At 44.9% G+C, this 25,871-nt stretch overlaps 1 protein-coding gene across 12 annotated transcripts in view; it reads right to left on the bottom strand.

Moving 5' to 3' along the window:
• CLASP1 (cytoplasmic linker associated protein 1) overlaps positions 1-25,871 on the bottom strand; it is a 263,446-nt gene that overhangs the window by 113,365 nt on the left and 124,210 nt on the right. For all 12 annotated transcript variants that reach the window (XM_043488028.1, XM_043488035.1, XM_043488036.1 and 9 more), the window contains exon 9: positions 249-401. In XM_043488028.1, coding sequence (XP_043343963.1) covers positions 249-401 — 153 coding nt within the window. The remainder of the gene's footprint in view (positions 1-248; positions 402-25,871) is intronic.

Here is a 25,871-nt window from a genome sequence, read left to right as displayed (position 1 = left end):
CGCGGTGGATTCACACACCCAAAGATTCTGCCTCAGCAAACATGGCCACACAGCAGCTCAGACGTACGCTCTACCAGCTTGTCAGCATCCACAGATGAGAACCAATTCACTTAACGAGGAGAAAGTGGACTCACACTGGGCACAGAATCACTGCGCCCCGAGAGGACGCAGAGGGCGAGCAGCAAGCGCGCCTGCTTTAAGCACCTGTACCGCGGACCACGCAGCTCTGCGCTCGGGCCTGGTCCTACCTGAAGACTTGGATCCCAGAGAGGAGGAGCCGAGCCTCCGGGTGGTGCCCATTCCAACGTTTCTCCGTGAGCTTGCTGGAGCTTTGGACGACGTAGAGCTGGCGGAAGAAGGTCTATTACCATCCACAGAATCTTCATCATCAAAATTTTTATCTGAAGAGTAAGCATAGAAATTTTTTCTTTTTTTTAATTTTTAAGAACTTTTTCATCTCACCTGAAAACAGCAACTAGTTTTAATTAGAGGTTAACGGTTTGCCTTCTCTTCTGGAATCTGAGATGCCCATCCAGGGTCTAGAAAAGCCTTAGGTGAGTCAAGAATGCAGCTACGAACACCCTGTTTACTTTCACGTATCAGGAATGCTTTCCACTCCAATTTCAGAAAACAGAAAAATCATAAAAAAGAAAGCAACTTCTCATGAAACTATCATGTAGGAACAGTTACTTTAACAATCTGGTATATTTCTGGCCATTCTTTCATGTACTTTTTAATAGTTAATGTAAGACTATATTCCATTTTAGAAAATTGCTTATTTCAAATGTACATTTTACCACATGATAAAATATTCTTCATAAATGCCATTTTAATGTTTCCATGGTACTTTGCAATTGGAAAATGATACAAATAAAAAACATTTTCCTTGTTAAGAGAGTTAGGGATATCTAATATCTTATGCTTAGAAATAATACTGCAACAGACACCTTTCTACCTGCATTTTTGTTTGAACATCTAATAACTTTAAGAAAAATAATTCCTAGAAGCAATATTACTGAGCCAGAATATAAAAGCTTTTGATGTATACTACCCGACTTATCTTCAGAAAGCTCATATAAATACATACTTTTCCTGGTAATTCAGAGTTTCTTGCCACATTCTTGCCAATACTGAAAATACTAACATTTTAAAATTTCAACCAAAATTTGATAGGCTTCTCCCCCCCCCCCAAAATAACCTCTTCTTCAATGTTGCATTTTAGTGAAATTAAACATTTTTTTTTCATAAATTCATTAACTTCTAAATTTTCTAGATAGCAGCAGTGGTGGTTTAATCTCTAAGCCATTTCTGACTCCTGCAACCCCATGGACTATAGCCCACCAGGCTCCTCTGTCTACGGGATTCTCCAGGCAAGAATACTGGACTGGGTTGTCATTTCCTTCTCCAGGGGATCTTCCCAACCCAGGAATCAAACCTGGGTCTCCGGCATTGCAGGCAGATTCTTTATTGACTGAGCTATAAGGGAATTCCTTAGACAGCAGTAGATCCCATCAATATTCCTCGAGTTGTATTTTAAAAAATAGATATATAGAAAGAAAACCATCTTTGAGCATTTTGAGGACCAAAAAATCAAAGCCATCACAGCGCACTGTGCAGAGCACCGAGGGCGTCTGTAGCACGTGTGGGTCACTCGGGGGGAGGGGGAAGGACTAGGAGTCACTGAAAACAGACAAACAAAAAAGAAAATTAACGTCCATAGCTGGCAACACTCATGATTTCTGAAAAAGGGCTTAGACCTTTACTAGTAAGTCTAAAGTAAGTGTTGACCAAAAACAGAAATAATCTGTTTTTCTTGATCTAGTTGCTTCTCAGCTGAACTATGTCTTGCGTCTACCCAAGACCCTAATGTTCCTTACGGCTCACCAACAATCCACTTCAAATCACAGGGCTCCTTATATGCAGCAGTAAGGGAGGAACCGGGCTTCTCAGGTGGCTCAGTGGTGAAGAATCCACCTGCCAAGCAGGAGATGTGAGTTCAATCCCTGGGTTGGGAAGATCCCCTAGAGAAGGAAATGGCAACCTACTCCAATATTCTTGCTTGGGAAATCCCATGGACAGAGGAGCCTGGTGGGCTACAGTCCCTGGGGTCTAAATGAGTTGGACTAAACTTAGCGACTAATCAACAAAACAACAATAAAGGAGGAATCACATCCTCACAAATGCAGAATCCTGTGCAGATCAGCCTCCCCCCACATGCCTTTACACTTCGGACCACCTGGCAAGCTGTGCTGTTTCACAGATGGCTCCTTCAATCCATGCATCAATGTCTTACTGATTCAGATGTTCAGTGGCCTATTAGCACAGACTTCCCATATGGACTCAGAAGTGATTATTAAACTGCAGCGCACACTACAAGGCCCCTCCAAGAGTAAAAAGTGAAAAAAAAAATGAAGTTGCTCAGTCGTGTCCGACTCTTTGTGACCCCACGGGCTGTAGCCTACTAGGCTCCTCCGTCCATGGGATTTTCCAGGCAAGGGGACAGGAGTGGGTCGCCATCTCCTTCTCCAGGCGATCTTCCGAACCTGGGTCTCCCACACTGCAGACAGACGCTTGACCGTGGGAACCACCAGGGAAGCCTAGACCCAAGAGTAAAGGCTGGCCCACAGCAGGAGGCCGCCCACCGAGCACCGAGAGCGGAAGCAGGCTCTGTCCTCAGGGGCCCCAGGAGCACCCGGGCAGCCAGCACCACTCGGCCGCTGTGGAGCTGCGGTCACCACTCCTCGGAGACCAGTGACAGCCCCAGGCGGTGGGGAAGGCAAGGAACAGGGGCATGACTACAGCTGTGCTTCACGCAAAAACACACACAATTTGCCTTTCGCTCTCTTTCTAACACAGGTGGGCAGGCTGGGTGGAACTGCGTTCAGTTACTGAGAATTATTTTCACGGGTCAATCTCACTGAACCCCTGGGGTTCCCACCTGCCACGAGGGTGGGTCAGCAAAGACCTCACCTTTCCCCAGGAGCCACACAGAATGCACAAAACCACCACTTTCAGAAGACAGAAGGCAGCACAGAACCGTGACGCCTCAGAGAAGGGAAACAAACAAGGTGTGTTCTTCCAATCACTGCAACTTCCTGCCTGGAGAAAATTTCCGGGCCAGCCCTTACAGGGAAGAGGAACCCAAAATGAACCTGGCAGTCTTGGGAAGTGGAGAAAAGGAAGATCAGACTTCAGGGAGGCTGAGGTGGCTAGAAGTTGCAGCGTGGAGTACTGAAAAAGGGGAAGCCCCATACAAAGAGAGCTCCAGAAATGTCCTAAGTTCTGGGTCACACACGTGAGTGAAATTCTCTAAGGGAGGGCACAAAATGACCAGGAAACTGCAATTTGAACAACTCGCAAAGTTTACACAAAAAGGAAGATTTTCAAGCACTAGAGTTGGGGTGTTTGCAGCGACTCACCAAATGCATTCAGTAGAGCCCCCAGAGAGAGCAGGCCTTAGTAGGGGGCTGAACTATTACACCAAATTGTCCTCTCAGAGCTTAAGAACAGGCCTTAAGGATATGAGATTTGCAAGTGACTTCACTGCGTTGCCAAACATTCTTTAAATAAACACAACAAACCACGGATCCTCAATAATGTAGCAGTCACAATACATAACATCTAATCAAAATTTCCTAAACAGTTGAGAAGCAGAGAAATGTGGCCCATAATCAGGAGGGAAAACCATCAAAAAATAGTGACCCACTAAGAAATGAGCCACTAAGAAATGACAGAGACAGTGGAACTCTCAGATACTAACATGAAACCTGCTATATCCATGTTCAAGAATTAAAGGAACTCACAGGTATAATGAAGGAAAAGGAAGCTAGTTCAAAGAACCAAATGGAACTTCTAGAAATTAAGAATATACAGTAGCTGAAATGAAAATATCATTAAAATGGGATTCAAAGCAGGTTAGGCACTGCAAAAGAAGGGGGAAAATGAGAGAATTTACACACACATGGCAATAAAAATTTAATCAAAATTAAGCATAGATATCAAGAGGGAAGGTGGCGAAATAAGAGGAATAGTCTCAGAGAGCTGTAGGATGATACTGTCACCAAATCAAGTGTCTGTGCGTCAAATACCAGAACGCTGGAGTGTGGAGCAGAGCAGTGTTAACAGTGGCCTCCCAGACCACCCCCGAGGCATGGCGGGCCCTTCCCTCCTCCCCACTGGTGCAGGGATCACTCCATCACCACGCCTCTCTGTGCCGAGCCCACCAGACCAGCCTGTGTCCCCGCCAGCCACATGCTGCACAGCTTCTGGCCACCTCGTCGGTCACGAGCTGACCACTGAAGCCAGTGGCAGGCTGAGCCCATGCCACCTGCCACCTCAAACAGCGAACGCAGTAATGGTCATGTCAACCACCTCTGCTTGACCACCAAGGTCAGAGTCTTCACACCTAGCTCCACCTACCCGAGAATGACGGCGCCAGAGCGGCCTGGTGCTTCTTCAGACCTGGCTTCGCTCAGGAGTCACACCTTTCTTCTCAGGGTGAAACCGCAGCGAGGCAGGCAGGAGCTGGCTGCCTGCTCAGCCACTGGAGGCGCCAGAGTGGGCCCCTCGCCCAAGCAAGGGACCCTCAGCGAGCGGCTGCCAGCTGCCCGCCAGCCACGGGGCAGCACCACAGTGGCTCCTCCCCTCCCCGCTTACATGCATCGAGAGAGCCCTCACTGGGACGGAGGGAAGACGGTTTTCGAGATGCTCGAGTCTGCCACCTTCTCAGTCTGCTAGCTTCCCGATTCAAGTCATTATTCCTTGTTCCAACAACTCATCTCCCGATGTACTGGCCTGTCAGGAGGCGAGCAGAATGAGCTTGGGCTCTGTAACAAAAAGGTTTATTGTGCGGCCCTACAAGGAGATGGGTGGCTCATGCCTTAAAAGCCTCAGACTCCCCAAAAGCTTTCAGCAAAATCCTTTCCCAGGGAAGGTAAGGCAGGGGCATGGTTAGTTGTTTGCTAACTTCTTGGTTTCAGATCTTTTGTTCTTGAAGTCAGGTCAAGGTCAGGTAACTACGTTCCTGTAAACCTTCACCAAATGAATGTTATTCTCTGTTCTGACAAGAAAGGGCGAGGTCCCAAGGCACAACTTTCACCCTCTGAGGTCCAGGTCCTGCTGAGAGGAGGCAGAACTCAGCTGGCGGCTCCCTCAGGGCCAGGCCCTCGGACCCGTCCAGCTGACATCACTGAGGGAGCCAGGCGCCCAGGACCCAGCTGGCCCTCAGGCTCCTCAGGCTGCCCAGAGAGTGGGGTACACGTCCAACAGACAGCATCCTTCGCAGATGGCCGCTGCCGTTAGGCCACAGAGTTGGGGATGGGGAGAGTGGTTCACAGCCATCTCAAGGCCTGGGCCTGCAGTGGGCAGGCATGGCCAGGGCTCTGGGGCCCTGCAGGACACAGCCCCCAGCCTGTTCCCCGGGCCCCTCCATCTCAACCACTGGGATGAGGCTGAGTGAGTGAGAGGGCCCTGGGGAGACGGCCAGGATCCACCTCTCACTCACTCTCCACCTGAAGACCACCAGCCCTCCCGTCACTGGTTGAATGGGCCACGTAAGGTCACTCATGGACAGCTGCTCGCTCGGGAGAGAGGCGCACTGTGGCCCCGACCAGTGGCCGAGCGGGACCCCACGAGCGGGTCAGAGACTGTCCTCAAGCAGCCTGTAGCTTTAACAGCTCGTCACAAACTGCTCACACTCCCTGCAGATGTTACGCTGCACATGACACGGCGGCAGCTGCCTCATCACCAGCGCCCGTGTGGAAGTGGCTCCCAAGGGAGGGAAGGGGGACACACAGCCAGTGGAGGGATTTTAGAAACTGAGCTCCATTAGTCCCAACTTAGCCTCTACTCCTCCTACGAAAACAAATCTGATGGCCTGACTTACCTCAATTTCTAACCAGGTCAGAAGTAAATCAACATAAAAACAGAAGGGGGATCAGAATTCGGGAGTTAAGCATGGTGACGGGGATGAGAAGTGATGGTTCAAAGCCCAACAGATAAACAGACACGATAAAAAGCAAACATGCATAAAGAAAAACCCTTGAACCTGCAATGCCCAGAACACCAGTGCCAGCGCAGGGGTCAAGTCGCACGTCCCAAGGCCACAAGCTAACGGTACGATACCAGGTGCTCATCACCACGATGCTGTGACAGCAAGCTTACACGGCCGTGCGTGTGACCCGAGCACCAGCAAAGAAAGCGATTCACGTTTTCTATCTGAGTCAGAAACTCAGGGGAGCAAGGAAAAGGGAATATTCATTTATGAGATTAACAGTTGGACACACTGCTTTACGTTTAGGGATACTTCACCCACAAAGATGTTTGGAGGACAGAAGTCAATTGAACCTATTATTTGAAATAACCAGTACACCATTTAAAAATAAGTATGCCCTATGGTTCCTAGCTTTTGGGACACCCAGAAATTAAAATCAAATTCAGAACGGGTTAGGCCCTACAAAAAGCATCCATCCAGTTTCAGTGAACTGGGGTTAAATTTCTCTGATGTAGAAGGTGCCGTTCCCGACCCTGACAAACAAGCTGTGTTGGCTGCTGGGCTGTGCAGAGGGCGTCCACTGTGGGTCCAGTCCAGGGTGAGGGGCCTCATGGTCCAAAATGTTTCAGTACCTTTCAACTACATCAATCCATACTGAACTCTGCAAGTCACTTAAATTCCCATTTTCTTTAGGCTTTTCAGCTAAGCAGACATTTGTTAGAACAGAGGCTCTTTTTCTAGAGCTTTAACTAAGGCAAACACATGTGTGAGAATGAGTATTTTTAGCTATGCAAGCCTATGCTATTACATCAATTTAAAATTTTTCACACATCAAGATAACATCTGTTACATAGAAAATGTTCTCAGAGAAGGATCAGTTCTCCCTGAACCTAAAGAAATAATTAATTCCATCTCCAGACACCACTGCAGGGCTGTCATTCTAAGGGTCACTTCTCTCAGTTCCTCTAATGTTTTAAAAATCACCCGAGTTCCACTCCCCCTTTTACAGAATTGGGACAAGACATTTAAAAATTACACATGAAATTTCTACAGTGTGACAGTGTACTTTTCATCCAACTCTCAATCACTCCTGGTAACCCAATTAACAGGCACGGGGAAATGAAAACAGCAGTATAATAGCATGCCCAAAAGAACTGTAGATACAAAAGAGATTTTAAAACACAGGAGAGCTGGGACCTTTTGAAAAAATTAAAAGTCCAGAGTAGTACAGTCACTTGTGGCCTCAGCAGCAAAGTAGCGTAATTCTCAAAACTGAGTAAGTTTGTGAACTTGCACTGAAATCCTGAACAGTGGTCCAGATGCTGGACAGACGCTGGCAATTAGCCACGAGCATAGGCAGGGCAGAAGCAGCCTCTCCACCAGCCTCCCAACTCAGATCTGAAGCTCTAAGGAAGGCCCAGCAGAGCCCCAGCAGCCTCAGGACTCAACTGTAATCAGGCTGGAATGGGACAATACAAAGCAACAAGCCACACACAGACTCTTTGGGTCAAAAGTCATCAAAGACCATTACACACCACTGTGACTACAGTTTCAGGTACCGAAGAGGCAGAAAAACATACTAGTCTAAAGACTGACTTCGAGTTAGGTATATAGAACTCGGAATTACAAGTTTTGACTCATACTGTCCACTTAGAAATATACACACGCACCTGTGAGGACAAACAAAATGTCACAGAAACTAAGAGATACTTGTTCTCCATTATCCGTCTGCCAGGGAGGCCGGGCCCCGAACCACCAAGCTGTTCCTGTCGTCACTCCTGCAGCAGACTCGGACCCACGAGAAGCCAGCGGGGAGAAAATGCCTCACTGCTACACAGAGACAACCAGCTCTGTCTCCCTACATGAGGGCCGCCCCGTGGAGGCGCTCAGTTTCACCCACTCCCTGTTACTGAAGTTCTCCTCCCAGGGAATGAGAAATGTGGCACCTAGTAGCTGGAGGATAATTAGTGCTCCCAAGAGGGGGCTGCACGGAGCCACGGTAACAAGCTCAAAGGCAGCTGCTTCTCGTAAACCCCCGAGTTTCTCGTCTTGATCCGCCCCGTATGCCCAGCACACGCCTGTGTGACCGTGAATACACCAGTCTCTGTGACCCTGCCCGACTCTCCTGCCCTGGGCTGCAGAGCGGTGCATGTGCCTCCACTCCTCCTCACCCTGGAACGACCTGTGTGCAGGTCTGTTCTGTCTCTGTGCCGGGGGCAGAGACCAGCAGGGACTTCTCTGGTGTTCTAACACCCACAGCGGAGCCCGGGCCAACTGGTAGGCAATCAAATATTTAACTCTGGCAGTCCACAGGAAAGAAGTCAAAACATGTGAATGAATCAAACCATCCTTCATGTATGTTTTTCAGCTCTCATGACTTCTAAAAAATGCATAAGGCTTCATTAGATAATAAAGTCAAACAAAGTTATAAAAATGTCTGAGAAAGAGAATAAGGTAAATACAACCCCGAAAAGTGAAAGTGTTAGTTGCTCAGTTTTGCCCAACTCTTTGCGACCCCCATGGACTGCAGCCCACCACGCTCCTCTGTCCATGGGATTTCAGGCAAGGATACTGCAGTAGTTTGCCATTTCCTTCTCCAGGGGATCTTCTTGACCCAGGGATCAAACCCAGGTCTCTTGCACTGCAGGTAGGTTCTTTACCTACTGAGCTACCAGGGAAGCCCCCTAAATACAACCCTAAATGTTTTTTAACCTTCCTGATTTCTCACCAGTCAGAAATATCTTTATTCTTTTTTTCGGATAAAGCATAAACCTATTTAAAATTAAAGTCAAAGTATAATCCCCCAAATAAGACTATTCACAATGATATATGACATATACACATGCATTTCTAGACTTCAGTGTATATACAAACCTATCAATATACACACATGTGCACAAAAACCAATCAATACACACACGTGCACAAAAACCATTCGGCCCACTACCAATATTTAGCATTTTTCTATATCAGTCTAATCCATTTTAAAGACTATTATTATACTGCTCACATTTATAATATTTGACCAATGACTTACAGATAGCTCGATTATTTCAAATCTTTCACCCTCATAACACCGCGGCAGTCACGTGTTTAAAGTGCAACAGTGAATGCACACTTATGTCTATACCTAACTGTGTGCCGGGCCTGTGTTCGGGGCCCTCGTCAAATCCTCCTGACAACCCCAAGAGAGAAGTACCATCATGACTCCGCAGTAAAGATGGAAAATCTTATATCCAGACAGAAGTGCCTAAAGGGACACAACTAATAAATAAGAGGGGTGAAGGAAGAGTTCAGATCTATGTCTGTCTGACTCAAGATCCTGGGATCCGAGTCGTGACTATAAACGACCACACGAAACAGTAACTCACGTAAACTGGCTGCTGTGCACTGGGCACCTCTGCTTAGACCTTCCTGTGCATCATTTTCTCTAATTCTTGTAACAGATGCTCGCTTACTTAAGAAAATTACTTAAGGTAATTTCTTAAACACAGAGCCATCAGTATCTCTTATGACTATAGACACAGCAATCCTCAACAAAGTATTAGCAAACCAAAGCTAGCAACATATAAAAACTATCACTATGGCCAAGGAGGATTTAGCCCAAGAATGCAATATTGGCTTAATATATAAAATTTAATTAATTTATTAATACATCATATTAACAGACTAAAAGACAAAAACACATGCTCAACAGATGCACTAAAAAATATTTGCAATACTAGGGGTGGGGAAAGACCTTTCATGCTAAAAATACCACAAATAGGGGCTGGAAGGGAACTCCCTTGACCTGATGAAGACCAGCTACAAAATACAAAAAGCACACTATTAAATCTTATTTAACAGGGACAGACTATATGCTTTCCCCCTAAGATCAGGAACAAGACAAGAAGCCTGCTCTCACCAATTCTATTCAACAGTATACTCAAGGTTCTAGCCAGGACAATTAGTATAGAAAAAACATGTGGATTAGATAAGAAGAAATAAAATTATCTCTCTTCACAGATGACATAATCTGCATATATAAAGTTCTAAGGAATTCACTAAAAAACTAGTAGGACAAATAAATTATTTCAGAGAGACTGCAGGATTAAACCAATACAGAAAAACTCATTGTATTTTTATACATCAGCAGTGAACAATCCAAAAATGAAATTAAGAAAGTAATTCAATTAACAATAGCATCAAGAAAAATAAAATACTTAGAAGTAATTTTAACAAAAAGAATGTTTGCATGTTTGCTGAAAACTATGTAATGTTATTGAGAGAAACTAAAGACCTACTAAATGGAAAGACATTTCATGTTAATGGATCAGAAGACTATGGCACAGAACTAATTCAGATTATGCAGTAAAAAGAAACATATGAACATTTTTTGAGAAACAGAGGAAGGCATTAAACCACCTTCCCTACAGATGGTTCCAAAACAAAAGGATCTACCTGCCCGCTTGTCAAAAAGCCCTGGGATGGTCTCAACGACAATTTTCTCAGGGTCACAGAAGAAATGTATCATTTACAAAGTAAAGGAAAAAAGCTAAATTAGGTATCTGCTTCCCCTAAAAGGCATCAACTTTTAAACTCTTCCTAAACTCTCTGTGGCCTCCCTGTGACTTGGAAGTTCAAGTTCAGGGCACAGGGTCACCTGAGAGTTGATCTGGTCTCAGTACTCCTTTTGTTGCTTCTAAAATAAAACTAGATGGATGCCTGGGAGCAAGTCTCCTCTCTCTGGAGGGTGTGGGGTGTGGCAGGGGTGTTACTGGATAGAACACTTCCTCGGAACACCAAGAGCACAACACATTCGGCTTCCTTCCCTCATCTCTTCAGCATCTATTTACCAAGTGCACCTCTGTGCCGGGTACTCTGCAGGGAACTGGGAGGAAGGCAGAAAGGCGTGGCTTTTATCCTGGAGCTCACGGTCCAGCGTGGGAAACAGATACACACAACTCACAGCAGCCGTGACTCAGCGTGATGCTTTGCTCAAGGCACGCACAGGATGTGCCAAGTGAATACTGCAAAGGGGCACAGAGAAGAGAGACCAGGAAACTCAGAAAGGAGCCGCTGCCTCCCACCCACACTCCGTGACTCACTCCGCTGCTTGGGTCTGCAGCGGAGGACTTAACATGAACCGGGGCTGTGAGATGCTCCAAATGGGCACACAGCCTACATAGAGCAGGCACGTGGTAGACAGAGAACACAATCCGAAGACTCCTCGTGGACAAACGTAGGAGGGGCAGGGGGCTTCTGGCGGGGACGGCGAACAAAGCAGCGAGCGGCCAAGGCACACAGATGGGTCCAGGAGCCCCGCAGTTCTGGGGCTGTCCCCATCCTGGGCACCAGGAACACTGGACCGAAGGCAAAGTCTCCAAGTCATGTCCAGAAGTTTGAGTTATCAAACTTCTTGACCTGTCTGGATGCCCAACTTAAACTAACCATGTTAATACAAAGCCTTCCCCAAAGAAAAGAACCCACAGCAATATAGCGATAGCAGGTATAGAAGATCAGTCTTGAAGAAGAGTATCTCTCTACACACCTCAAAAAGACTATAAACTCCTTGGAACCAATCAAAAGGGAGGGCACAAACAGATGGCTACTTTATCATCCTGAGTATCAACAGGCTCTCGGGGGAGCAGTAGGGAAGACCGGGATGGACCAGCCTTTCTGCCGGAAGAGCTGGCCACGGAGCTCAGGGAAGACTTAAACTGTCTCTGTATTAACACGGACTGGTGAGCTCCATGAACTCTGGCCAGATGGAAGGCCCGGCTTTACATTCTACCAGACCCGGCTCTGGACACATCCAGGGTAAGAGAAACGCAGGAGGAGCCGCCCCAGAGGGCACCTCTCCCTCTCATGCTCCCATCACCCGTGAGGGTCCCGGAGCGGGGACCTGGGACCATCCTGCTGCTCTTCCGCCAGCCACCCAACCCCAGGCCAATCAGCTGGAGGAGGAAAAGTGACACAGGAGGCTTAACTCACTGGTCACCTAAGCCATGCTGTCTCTTCCAGATGCCACAGGTGCTCTGGGGTAGAAGACAGTCCTCATACAGCTTGGAATCCATCCTGCTTCAGCCCCTACAGAGTCTGGTAGAAAGTTAGTCAATTCACTACTGACTCATATTCACCAAGCATGAATTTTTAACTCCTTTCAAGCCTTTTCTTCTAGGGAACAAGATTATCAAAAGGATTATCAAAGGATTACCCTAAATCCTATGACACACAGATCAGTCAAGCTCAAGATAGTTCCAAAAGAGATTCCAAGAAAGAATTAACCACCATAGCAAACAAAAATCCACCGTGTTTTTTAAAGAATTTAGCACTCTTTCCTAGAAAGTATCTCTGAGTAAACGCTCAAGAGTCTGAGTCTGTCACATTTTCTGCAACTATTTTTGTGTCTTCTTTCTCTAGTGCGATCTTCATTCAAATCTGAATTCCTATCTTGCCATCTGAAAGTTAAAATCACATTATAGTTAGTTGATGGTTTTCTATAGTACAAAAGTAAGAATACAGCCTTTGAATAACTATAACACACAGAGACCTAAAACCAATTTACTGCGGCTAAGGCCCTAGTATATTTTATTGAACTTTTTCTCATAGCTACTTGGGAACTGACAATGCTGTAATTATTTACATAATTACAAAGCGGTCGAAATGCTGCTGTGACTGCCTATCCTAGCCGCACTCAAACCCAGTTCACATTTCTGTACAAAGAAACCCAAGTAAACTAAAGGTACCAAACAAAAACTTTAGGATTAAAAAAGAGGATCTTTCGATTGTTTTCTTTTCCAATTTCATTTTTATAAAAATCAAATGTATACACTTACTCAGCCCCTGAACCTGGCTGTAAGAAGAGCTCGTGAAGCCCATTCCAACTATTTTACTATTTTTTTCTGTCTTGCTCAACCAATTCTCTCAACTCCAAAGATTAGTGAGTAGATCTGTTTTCAATGTCTGGGTATCTGTGCCAGAGGTGGCTGTGTGCAGAGGTGGTACACTCATGCGTGCAGCTGGGTGACGGCGGAGTCTGGACCCAGCCTCTGTGCACGTCCACCAGGAGGATGGGCCAGGGAGAGCCTTCCGACATAGTCAACAATTTCATGCTGGATAAAGGCCTGGCATTTCTAGCACAGCGTAAACCAGCCAGTGTGCGGTCACACCAAGAAAGCTGAACAGTAACTGGAGTTCAGTCTTCCCCGTGTGACTCCAGCTTTGGGAGGCAGCACGCAGACAGGTAAAATACACAGGTTTCAGAGAGTTCTTCTCCAGACCTCAAAACCTGGCACGGTTTCTTAGTTTGGACAAGTTACTAAACTTCTCTCTGCCAGTCTTTCATCTGTAGAATAAGTATCACTCACACACCCATGATCTGTGTATTCAGAAGATGTTCATGTGTCCCTCAACCGGATGCTGACAGTTCAGAGCCTGAAGCACTTCCACTCTCAGAGCTGACAGCCAGCAGCATGGTAAGGCTTCAGAGGCCCAGGGAAGGGGCCCTGAGAAGTCTCCGCACGGTTGCGTCTGGAAACTGAGCAGATGTTAATTAAGCTGGGTGACAAGGAGCGCGGACTCCAGTGGGATCCACGTGTGTGAAGCCCCTGGGCCGAGATAACCCAAGCGGCAGTCAGAACTGATCCCGAGACAGCACAGGCACATAGACTGCCGTAATTACTAATTATAACGACCCTAATGTCTACATGGTAATAAGTTATAGTAGGGCATTTAACTAGGCAGTTACTTCTCACAAATCCACCAGCAATGCTGGAGACTTCCCTGGGTCAGGAGGATCCCTGGGAGAAGGGAATGCAACCCACTCCAGTATTCTTGCCTGGAGAACCCCATGGACAGAGGAGCCTGGCGGGCTACAGTCCATGGGGTCACAAAGAGCTGGACACAACTGAGCGACTTTCACTTCACTTCTCATAGAAGTGCTCAAAAACTAACTACAGTGAAGACATTTATTTTCAGTGAACATATGTGGACATGTTTACTATTTCATAGGAAAAGGGCAACGTTTTAAGCACCGTGAACTGCTGTGAAAAAATTCTGTATACTGATGACTGAAAACTGAACTTCCAGGAAGTGGCAACTAATCTTTCAACGCCTCAGATAATCTCTGAATGTCATAGTGACAAAAATCGCAATGGATTGTTTCACTGATTCAACATTCTTTTCTCCTTTTGACTATACAACTTATGTTACCTTTGAACTTGCCCTAAAGGGGTATTGTGCTTAATTAATGTCAGAACCCAAACCCCACAAATATCAGACCTACACCTTGCATTCATCTGGAAATGTCATTTTAATTATCACTGTACCAACCCTGACCCAATTCTTCTCGACAACCACTACACAGGAGCAAAAGCAAGTCAGCTGGAAAAATCTAGAGCCAAATTTGGAAGAGGTTCCCAACCAGAACATCTCATATTAAAGTGACTGCACCCAGAGCTGTCTGCCTCTCATGCAATAATTCCTCAAATCCTCCACCCCTGATTTAATGACCGCATTCTCAAGAACCCAAGAGAAGCAAATATCATATTCCAATATAAAAAGACAGGAAAATAAGATGACAACTGAAAAGGAATACCTATATTCTAGTAAATTATAATCCTAATACCAGCCCCATCCCTACTCCAAGATACAAACCCACTTGGAATTCACACAAATAGAATTCTAAGCCCTAGTGTCTAAAACTACAATCGTTTCTCCACCCTCAGAACTGCTCCCTCCCCCAAAAGCCCTGCTCCAGCCGGTCCCAGCACCACACAGTCAGACACAGTCTCCCCACACATCATCCTGAGATGCGGCCAGAGAGTTCCCTGCTGGCTCTCACCTTCACCACCACTCCCACACTGAGGCTGTCCTCATTCCATTCTGCCTCATCTCTTAGCTGGATTTCTGCTATTAAAATAGTGTCCAAACCAGTCTCTTTGCCTCCAAGTTTTTTTTAAAAAGTAACAATAGATGTTTTAAATACACAGAACATTAACGTGAAGAGAACCTAATCTCACCACCTAGACAGTTTTGTTGTGCAGTGGTAAAGAATCTGCCTGCCAAAGCAGGAGACGTGGATTCGACCCCTCAGTTAGGAAGAGACTCTGGAGGAGGAAATGGTAACCCACTCCAGTATTTTTGCCTGGAAAATTCCATGGACAGAGGAGCCTGGAGCCTGGTGGGCCACAGTCCTTGGGTTGCAAGGACTTGACTGAGCACGCATGCAAAGAAGAGGTAAGATTCTGACAATACAATGAATTCCATCACCTAGACAAACTCTGCAACCTCTTTCAAAAGAACAAAATCAACAAAACATGGTTAAATAATTGAAATATTAGAAGAAAACAAAATGAGATTAAAAAGCTTCTCTACCCAACTCCCTTACTACTTTCCAGCATTTTGTTTTATTTTTGTTTTGTTTTGTTTTGGCCATGGCGGCTTATGGAATCCTAGTTCCCCCAAACCCCAGCCCCCGTGCAATGGAAGTACGGAGTCCCAACCACTGGAGCATTAGGGAATTCCCGGTTTGGGGTTTTAATGAAGCTTCTATTTTCGAATAGGATCCAAGCTACAGAAAAGTTGTGAAGACAGTACAGGGGGTCCCCGACTCCCCACACCCTGTCTCCCTGTTGTTAACATAAATAATAGTCTGGGACATTTGTTATAATTAATGAACCAATACTGATACAATATTATTAACTCGAAGTCCACAAACAGGTTTTATCAGAGTTCCCTACTTTCCCCACCATCCTTTCTTTGTCCCAGGACCCTATCCAGGACACCACACGACATTTAATCACCACCACGCTCCTCTGGGTTGTGACATTTCTCAGACTTCCTTGTTCTAGACAACCTTGACAGTTCAAGGAGTGCTGGTTGGGTAGTTTACAGAAAGTCCTTCAACTTGGGTTTGCCTGAGGTTTCCAAGTGTAGATAGAGCTTATGGGTTGAGAAAGAAGATGCTCAGAGGTAAAATGCCATTCTCCTCACATCTTGTCCAGAGCACACGTGGTCGACATGTCCGCTGACGCTGACCTCAGTCGCCTGGCTGAGGCGGTGCGTGTCAGGTTCACCTCTGGAAGGGCACTGTCCCCCTTCCTACACCGTCCCCCTTCCTACACCGTCCCCCGCGAAGGCGACACCACATACAGCTCACAGAAAGCCGGGAGTCATGCTCCCCGCCTCTGGGGGGACGGCCACAGAAACCATTTACGTTCATTCTGCATGGAGACTTGCTTATACACTTAGTCATTGATACGCATCAGTACAGCCTCATCAACACTTATGCTCTGGGTTACAATCCAGCACCACTTCACAGCTCAAACTGTTCTCGCTCTAGTCCGTGGCTGCTGCCTGTGACCGCTGACAAGCCTCCATCACGTTTGTTTTGCCAGCGCATGTTCTTACTGTCTGGCGCTACAGGACAGCCAGGCTGACTGCATACACTCCCTGTTCCAGCCCGAGGATCTGCAAACCCCACGGAGCCCGGTGGTGGCAGAAACCAAGACAGGGGCACAGGCTGGCAGCTTCTTTTTAAGACGCCTCATTCTACACCTGATTCTGTACCTTGTTTCTCTGGAGGGGACTTTCACATCTAAACGAAAACATCAACCACATCATGTCAAAACCTAAACCCAACGTTCCCCTCCCATTAGACTGTGTCCCCGTAACAGGTCTGTGTGCGCTCAGGCACTAAGCCAAGTCCAAGTCCTTGCAGTGCCATGGACCGCAGCCCACCAGGCCCCTCTGTCCACGGGACTGTCCAGGCAGGGGCACTGGAGCAGGTTTGCCATTTCCCCCTCCAGGGGATCTTCCCGACCCAGGAGTCGGACCTGAACCTCCTGCGTCTCCCACATCAGCAGGCAGACGCTCCGGACTGCACCCCAGTAACACACAAGACGGTATTTACGGGCAGGCCAGCCGGCTACGTGCATCACTCATTCACTCCTCGCAGTGGCACAGGAATCACTGCCCTCCCCCACCTGGAACACGAGGGAACCGGGGCCCCCTACACACACACACACACTCTCTCTCTCTCAACCGGGGCCCCCTACACACACACACACACACTCACACACACACACACACTCACACACACACACTCTCTCAGACAAAGGGATTCTGAAGTCCACACACCTACTCGCCCTTGTCCACTTATGATTCAGTCACCTAGACCCCAAATCTACTTGCAGGACAGGTGACAGTTTTTGGATAATTTAACCAGTCTGCACCAAACTGAGAACTTCAAGGAACAACTTGCAAACTTCTCAGAGGTAAATTTATTTCACTTAAAAGGCCAGCATTTATTCTAAACAACATCATTTCAATTTTCTTTTTTTGTAACTGGTGTTAGTGTCCCTTGTTTTCTGAAATGAGAAAGAGGATGGAGCTCTTTAGCTATCGTGATGTTACATGTGGTACCATTAAAGTTTCACCCTGCCTCAGTCTCTGCCCAGGTTTTTAAAGTTGAAATCTGAGACGTGAACAGCCTGCAACAAAAGCCTCAGCTTGTTAGCATGGCCTAGAAGGCCCTTGCCATCTTCCCCTGCACTTCCCCCTGCAAGAATACCACACTGCTTTCAAAAACAAACTCATCACCTTCGTACAATGATTTCCAATCCCAGAACACCCCACATGCCCCCCCACCCATCCATCACTGAGCGAACAACTGATTAGGGATGGCATATTTTCACAGTGTCTAAAACACTATTTGTCTAAACAGGCTAATGCCTGTTTTAATAATAGCTCTTTGAATGCTTACAGATTTTAATTATTCCCTAAGGCATCTATATTAAAAATGGCACAATTTCAGAATCAAAAAACAAACTAAAGTCAGGATTTTATCAAAACAGCTGGGTGGACACTTGCTGGCAGGAAGGTAGGTCTAAGATGGCCAAGTCCAGGGCCGCCAGCCCATCTAGAGAACTCAAACCTCCCGTCCCCCCCACCTCCTCCTCATGGGGCTGCTGGGAAAATCTGAAAATAAAAACAAACAAAAGACATTTCGGAAAACGCTTTGAAAATACTAAAATACACAACACCATAGTAGAAAATGGTTGGCATTGTATTTTGCATACTGTTGTGGGTTCCTTATTGAAGATGGGCTGACAGAGGAAGATACGAATATGCCCCTGCTACAATGAACAGCGTTTAACTGTTGTCTCCTACTGCATCTGCAGCTCCCCAGGGTAACAGGTACCAGTGCTTTTAAAGCCTGCATTTTAGGTAACAGTGACTACGGAGGTAGGTCATTTGAAACGAATTACCAAATGAGAGAATAGTCTTTATTTTAAACTCAGAGCCTTAAGGTTTTCTCCATAGTCTTGAACATAAAGTGATCAACCAAACAATTATATTTCCCTGTTGTTTAAAAAAAAAAATCTAAAATACAACATAAAACAAATGCTACTTCTAAGTAACACACTTCCAAATCCTCAAATGACGGGTTCTGAAAGAGGTCACTTCAGAACATGAATTATTTAGCTCTCCTGCCCGGGTATTGATTTCCTACAGCAACTTAACCTGATTACAGAATACTGTAATGAGGAGGGAAATAAAAATGAGCACTAGCAGTATACGCTTTCAACTCTCAGTTTTAAAATACAAATAACAAGCATAACCCAGAATTCCAGTATGACTGTTTTCAGCAAACTCAACCAAACTAAGTTTCTGAAGGCATATACACGCCTTCATCATCCACGACAAAAGAACGAACACAGAGCAGACGAGCCGCACGCACGCCAGCTTCCCCACAGGGAGACAAACGAACACTTGTTACTGTGCACAATTTACTCTGTGTAATACCTGCTTCAGCTGAAGGGTTTGGAAACCCTGAGACAACAAATTAAAAGCCTGCCAGGAAACCCGTCCCACCGGAAAGCGAGACATGGATACAGGTGACTCACATCACGGCCACAGCATTCTTCCGACACCAACCTTGTTCACATGGAGCTCTTTCGCATCCTCTCAATGCTCCCAAAACCTGGGCAAAACCTCCGTGGAAAGACCAAAGGCTAATCAATTAAGACCTGTGATATACAATGCCACTTTCATGGTTCTCCAGTTCCATTTTTACATTTAAAAAATGCAAACCTTTAAAAAGGAAAAATTTTTACACGATGATTCTCAAGAAAGATGCAACCCCTCCGCTACTCTGATTTATATGTGCTTTTTTCCTACCCTCTGTTGGAAAACCATAGAGATTTCCAACCAGTAGATTCCTTTCAAGACAGCCTATATTTACTAACAAATGTCTTGTAATTGCAAAAGAATTTACTTTCATGAGCCGTTTACTGTGAATACAAGAGACAGGGAAAAAGTTAAAAGCACATGAACAAACAGAGGCTGATGAAAACGCAGCTAATCTCAGCCTCCGATGCCCAATTCCTCTCTCCTAGTCCTTGAGGGTCAACATTAACAGAGCCGCAAGTTTCATAATTTTTCCCTGCCTCAATGCAAACAGCCATAACAGTTATTTGCCTGATTCACCCATGATATTTAGCTATCAAAGCAATGATAAAATGCCCTAAATATCTTTGTTCTGAGTTAAACAGCAGTAATTACAAACACTTTCCAGAATATATTAGAACAGCCTACCTTTCCCAGTGGTCATGACTGTCGGTGATGGAGGCACAAGTGAAAACGCTGCTCTGAAAGCTACACCTGCTCACAGCCGCCGACGCCCCAGCAAACTCTCCACCCACGGGCTTCTCCAGCGCTCCGAGCACCAAGGACAGCGGCCGCCCCATTCCAAAATAAAAGCCTACCCTCCACAGAACAGTGACTTGTTCAAGGAGCAGGGGCCTTCTCTATCTGACGTTACTCTGTCAGAGAACCGTCTTTTTTTTTTTTCCTGGCAAGTGCAATGAGTTTATTTTTTTTCTTTTTCTTTCTTTTTTTTTTTTTTTCATTTATTTTTATTAGTTGGAGGCTAAGGATGGCAAGAACTGTCTTTAAAAATGGTATGGAAAAAAATTTTAACCAACTACTTGATCAACCCCCGCCCCATGGAAAAAGAGAATTTCTTAACATAAACTTTAAATAAGAATAAAGTACAAAGGCTATCTTATTTCCACACGGAGGATGATAGAGTAAGCTGTCACCTGCAGCTTGAGCTACTGAAGCTGGCATCAGAAACAGTCTCTTCCAGGCTACTCTAGGGGGTGGTCTCCCTGGGCAGCACAGCAAGCTGGCCAGTCTTGTGATATATCATCCCCGCAGCCGTGACTATGGAAACACTTTCCTAAGACACTGAACCAGAATCCCAAGCCTTGTAACATGCAGAGTATAATAAACAAGTAGGGGGAGCCCATGATCAGCACTCGATCCACTTATTCACAATCACTGTTTTAAAATACTACATAATAACGGTTTAGCTTCTTAATAAAGAAGACTTTAAATTAAAGCTCTGTCCTAGCTACACTGGACAACAATTCAGAGCTTACCTAAAACTAACAATTCACCATTGAGTCTATTTGCTTTCACACTTGTATTTCTCACTTCCAACAACTTAGAAATGATATCTAACATTTTTCAAATAACAAATTATTTTAGTAAAACAAAAGAAGGCAGGCTGCATTTTACAGCAAAGTAATACCCTAGATATATGGGTATGGGTTAATAATTTTATGATTATTATCTAGTTTATAGTTTGTCAGCAAATAAGTACTTTTCTTTAGCTACAGATTTATTATAGAATTTTCATAGATTTAACCAGCATGATAGTTTCATTCTTTCCTCATAAACATGTTAGCCTTCCTCAAGAAACTCAAAAGCATGCACATTTTTAACCAAATTAACATCTATGGGCCTCATTTCAATCAGCTCCAATTAAAGATCATTAAGTGGCTGCAGATAAAGGACAATGACTAGTCTATAATTACTGGCTCTTTCATGCTGAAAATCCAATTCTCCCATGAGCATACGCACATCTGCATGATTTAAAATGTACATAGAAAATAATTTGCTTTTTGAAACCCATCGAAGGAAAAACTGTAATTTTTGCTTCAAGGGGTTTGCTAATTACATGGAGATGGGAAAAAAGAAACATCTACAAAACAACATATTTTTAACTCTCATATTCCTGCCACTCAAAACTCAAAGGCCTTCAGGTAACCTAGCAACAAAAAAGAATCACACAAAGATGAAGTATTCCATTACAGCCAGGCCTCTCACCCCCAACTGCTACTCAGACGCTTTTTCACTGCTGTTTTCGTCATAAGTCTAACACTTGTGAAAAACGAATTCCCTGGCATTTATATAAATCAATTACACACCTTAAAACATAATTTTGAACAAAACCCATTTCTTCCCTAAGTGTACTGCTATTACATTAACAGTTCCTTTCAACTTAGCTCAAATCCAGAGCTTTTATTTCTTACTTAAAGGAGCTTTATTGTTCACAAGCAACAGCAACAAAAATAAATTAGAATTCATCCAAATTAAAACCTTAGATGCCAAGAAAGTGAAAGACAACCAAAAATTGGAAAAAGAGTATTTGTAAATCAAGTATCTAGTAAGAGTCTTATTAACTAGTATATGAAAAGAACTCTTATAGCTCAACAATAAAAACACAAATAAACCAATTTAGAAATGGGCAAAGGACTGAATAGTTTTTCCAAATGAGATCGTTTGTAGAAACAACCGACAAGTACATGAAAATACACTCAACATCATTAATCATGAGGGAAATGCAAATCAAAATAATGAGACACCACTTCACACCCACCACAATGACTAGTTTTTTTAAAACAGAAAGAAAACAGTGTATGTTTTGTTTTGCTGGAGAGGATGTGGAGAAAATGGAACCCTCACACATCGCTGGGGGAAATATAAAATGGGGATGGGAAACAGTTTGACAGTTCCTCAATAGGAGGAATAATTCTGCGAACACAGAAATGCCACAGGATCCAGCAATTCTACTTCTAGGTATATACTCAACAGGATTGAAAACATATATGCAACAAAAATTCGTAAACTATTCACAATACCAAAAAGGAAGAAACCATCCAAATGTCTACTGAACACAGTAAACAAAATGTGGTCCAGCCAAGCAACGGAAGAGAGGTACTGAGATGCACTCCACAACATGCACAAACTCTGAAAACATTTTGTCAAGTGAAATAAGCTACACAGAAATCAACACATATTGCATGGTTCCATATATCTGAAATGTCCAAAAAAGACAAATTTATAGAGTAGATTAGCCATTGCCAGATGTAGGGATGGAGGGGAGGTTAGTGAGATAAGGAGGTGACAGATAAAGACCTAAAAAGGTCTCTCTTTTGCAGCAACAAAAATGTTCTGAAACTGACTGTGGTGATGGTTGTACATATCTGTAAATACATCACATACAACTGAATTAAATATTTTAAGTGAGTTGATTGTATGGAATGTGAATTATACCTCAAAAATACCACTTTTTAGAAGGGGATTACTGTTAAAGAAAATGTGCATTAAATTTTAAACATCTACAAAGCTATGGTTTTTCTAGTAGTAATGTACAGATGTGAGAGTTGGATCATAAAGAAGGCTGAGTACCGAAGAATCGATGTTTTTGAAGTAGGGGGATGGAGAAGACTCCTGAGAGTCCCTTGGACTGCAAGGAAGATCAAACCAGTCAATCCTAAAGGAAATCAACCCTAAATATTCATTGGAAGGACTGAAGCTGAAGCTGAAGCTCCAATATTTTGGCCACCTGATGCCAACAGCTGATTCATTGGAAATGATCCTAATGCTAGGAAAGACTGAGAGCAGGAGAAGGGGGCAAGAGAGGATGAGATGGTTGTATGGTATCACTGACTCAAAGGACATGAGTTTGAGCAAACTCCAGGAGATGGTTTAGGTCAGGGAAGCCTGGAGTGCTGCAGTCCATGGGGTTGCAAAGAGTCAGACATGACTTAGCAACTGAACAACAACAACTCCAAAATAACCCAATACTCCACAAGAAACAGAAGTGTGACAGTTATTCTCAAACGATGTTCTTTATAATTACAAAAAAATGAATATATCCAGAAAATGGAGCGGGAGAGGAGAAACCTATCACTTTGAGCACCAACCCCATCCCAGGTGCTGTACTGGGAGATTTGACATCTGATCTCACTTACTCTGCACAACGAAGGAGCAAGCTGGCTCCCAGGAGTGAAGCGATGTGCTCTCAGTCACACGGCTGAGCTGGAAAGAGTGAGAGGTGGTGACCTAAGAGGAGACCGCAGAGCCCTGTACCAGGATCTTAAGAGGAAGGATAAAGAGGACAGACAGGGAACCACAGGTGGCCCAAGGGGGTGGCCAGACCGAGATGAGGCCGCAGGGCTAGACAGAGTGTGGCTGCAGCAGACTGGGAAGGATCTGGGTTACCCTGAGAGCAATAAATTCAAATAGTAAAAAGACTACAAAAGGACAAAAGCAAGCAGGGAGGGTAGGAGGCAGAAGCTGCCTGCAACACAGAAGTATTAGGAAAGACTCTTCAGCGAATCCCTTCATGGGACTGAAGCCCACCCTCTCCAGCTAGCATCACCACAGAACTCACCTGGCATTACTAATGCCTTTTCCTTTCCCTTGGAACAGAGTAACCAATTATAACTTCTTCCCTCTGTTCCTAGAAGCTGATGGTAACAATGGGCTGGATATTTTCAGGAGATTAATATTCGCAAAATTCCTAAAAAGAATATACCTAATCTGGAACTGACGCTTACTTTCTATTTTAATGTTTCTACTAAAATATACTCAATATAAAGGGCCATGCTTGCATCTTGAATCTGACTTGAATGACATAATGTATTCTAGCTCTTCTTCATACAGCCCATTATTTCTGACAGATGGGAGATAAAACAAGACAAGCTGTATGCTGACAACTGGTAAAGTTGGCTGGTGGCCACATGGGGGTCCATTACTCTCATCTACCCATGTTAATGTACACTTAATGTTTTCCAAACAAAGAAATGAACAGGGAAGGGTGGTCAGAAGACCTCTTGCTCAGCAGCACCCACCCCACCGTGCGTCCATAGAGCTTGGCTACACATCGTGTCCACCTCCAAGAAAGTGCAGGTCTGATCTGCTCAGACTTCGGAGAAGTGAATACTTCACAAACGAACATCAAAGCAACAGTGCAGGTAATATTTAAATGTTTTTTAACACTGTCCTGGGTGAAGGACAGGAGATATTCCAGCCTCAGTCTCTTCCACCACAAAACAGTTTTCATCAAGAGAAAACTTTTGACGATGTCCTACAACAAACAGAACAGACTCAGGGGTGGGGGCGGGCAGGAAGAAGGCAGAAGGACAGTGAGCAGGTGGTTTTAGATAGATGGGATCAGAGTGCTGGAGATGGTGAGAAGCGTCAACACCCACACGAACCAGTGATGACACACCCAGGCAGGGAGGGAGATGAGGCCTTTGGGACAATAGGAACGTTCCAATTTACACGCCTGGACAGACAGTGGAAGACGTACAGAGAAGATCCAGGACAAGGTTGCGTTTAGGTGTTTGGGGTTTTGTCTTTGAACAAGAGGAAGAATAAGAATCTGGATTTAGATACAAGAAGAAATGTCAGACAGGCAGCTCCTTCACATCGATTAGTAACACTAAGACAAAGTGTTGGCAAGAGGCGCTTTATCTGGCTAGTCAATGAAGCTCCAGTCATACATAATTACCACCCAAAGGAGAGAAAGAAACAGGCCTAGGACCAAGCTTTCAGAATTTAAGTTGCAGACATTAAACAAAGGAAGGACATCTAGAAAGAATAGTCCAACAACAGTAACAAGTCAGAATGAGGTGAGGCCAGAGAAGCCAAGGAGGAAGGATGCTTCAAGAGGAGGCAAGGTGAGTGACTCGGCAGGGTGCAGACTGGGGAACGTCAGCGGGGGGAGCAGCAGAGAGCTCAGCCGCTGACAATGCCAGCGGCTGCCTCAGTGACAAGACGGAACCACGAGACTGGAGGGTCAAGGAGTGATTACAAGGTGACGAGACGGAGACACAGAACACAGATGTTAAAAAAAAAAAAAAAACAACCCACAGGCCCAACACAGGCACTTACACTAGGCCCCGCCACCAGAGTGGAGAGCCCACCTCCCCTAGACTGCAGTGTCCTGTGGTGGGTCGGGCATTGCCCGGCCTGCACCAATGAGCTCATCTGTCTCCTGGGCGTCCTCCAGCCCCCAAAGGAAGATGAGGTCACTACCAAACAGCCCCATCCCATCCCCCACAGGTACATTACTTTAGCCTGAAATAATCTCTTCTGAACATGACCTCCTTGTCTTGCCTTTGAAAATCTTTCCTTTTCACACTCACCAGATGGGATGCTGCCCAACTCAAGACCCATTCAATAAAGCCAATTAGATTGTTAAAATTTACTCAGCTGAATTTTGGGGTTTTTTTTAACACAAACCACTCAGGAGAAGTGCTATACAGGGGAGGAGAGAGGCAAAGCAACGAGAAAAACCAGATGGAGACATACGTGTGCCTGGTTTTACTGAAAGACACTAAAATACGCCAGACAAGTTGGGGGAGGAGAGTGAGAACAAGTGTGGGCCAACCTCTTTCATGACGTTACAAGCAAAATTCCTCAACAACGTAATGACAAACCGAACACAACACTGTACACAAAGAATTGTACACTATGACCAAGTGGGATTTATTTCCAAGTATGAGAGAATAGTTTACCATTAAAAAAAAAAATCAAGCAATGTAACTCACAATATCATCAGGCTCAACAGGAGCCAAAGAAGCATCCAGATTAGAAAGTAAAAAACAATCTCCATTCACAGATTAAATGATCTTGTAAGCTGAAAATCCTAAGGAAGCCACTGGAGGGGAAGATCAAGAGAATAAACAAGTTGAACAAGACTGTTGAACAATACAAGATCAAATATAAAATTCTACCATATTTCTATATACTG

The sequence above is a fragment of the Cervus canadensis genome, chromosome 15, assembly GCF_019320065.1.
Source record: "Cervus canadensis isolate Bull #8, Minnesota chromosome 15, ASM1932006v1, whole genome shotgun sequence".
Taxonomy (NCBI): domain Eukaryota; kingdom Metazoa; phylum Chordata; class Mammalia; order Artiodactyla; family Cervidae; genus Cervus; species Cervus canadensis.
Note: the sequence above shows the minus strand (reverse complement) of the source record. Positions and strands in the feature narration are given on the sequence as shown.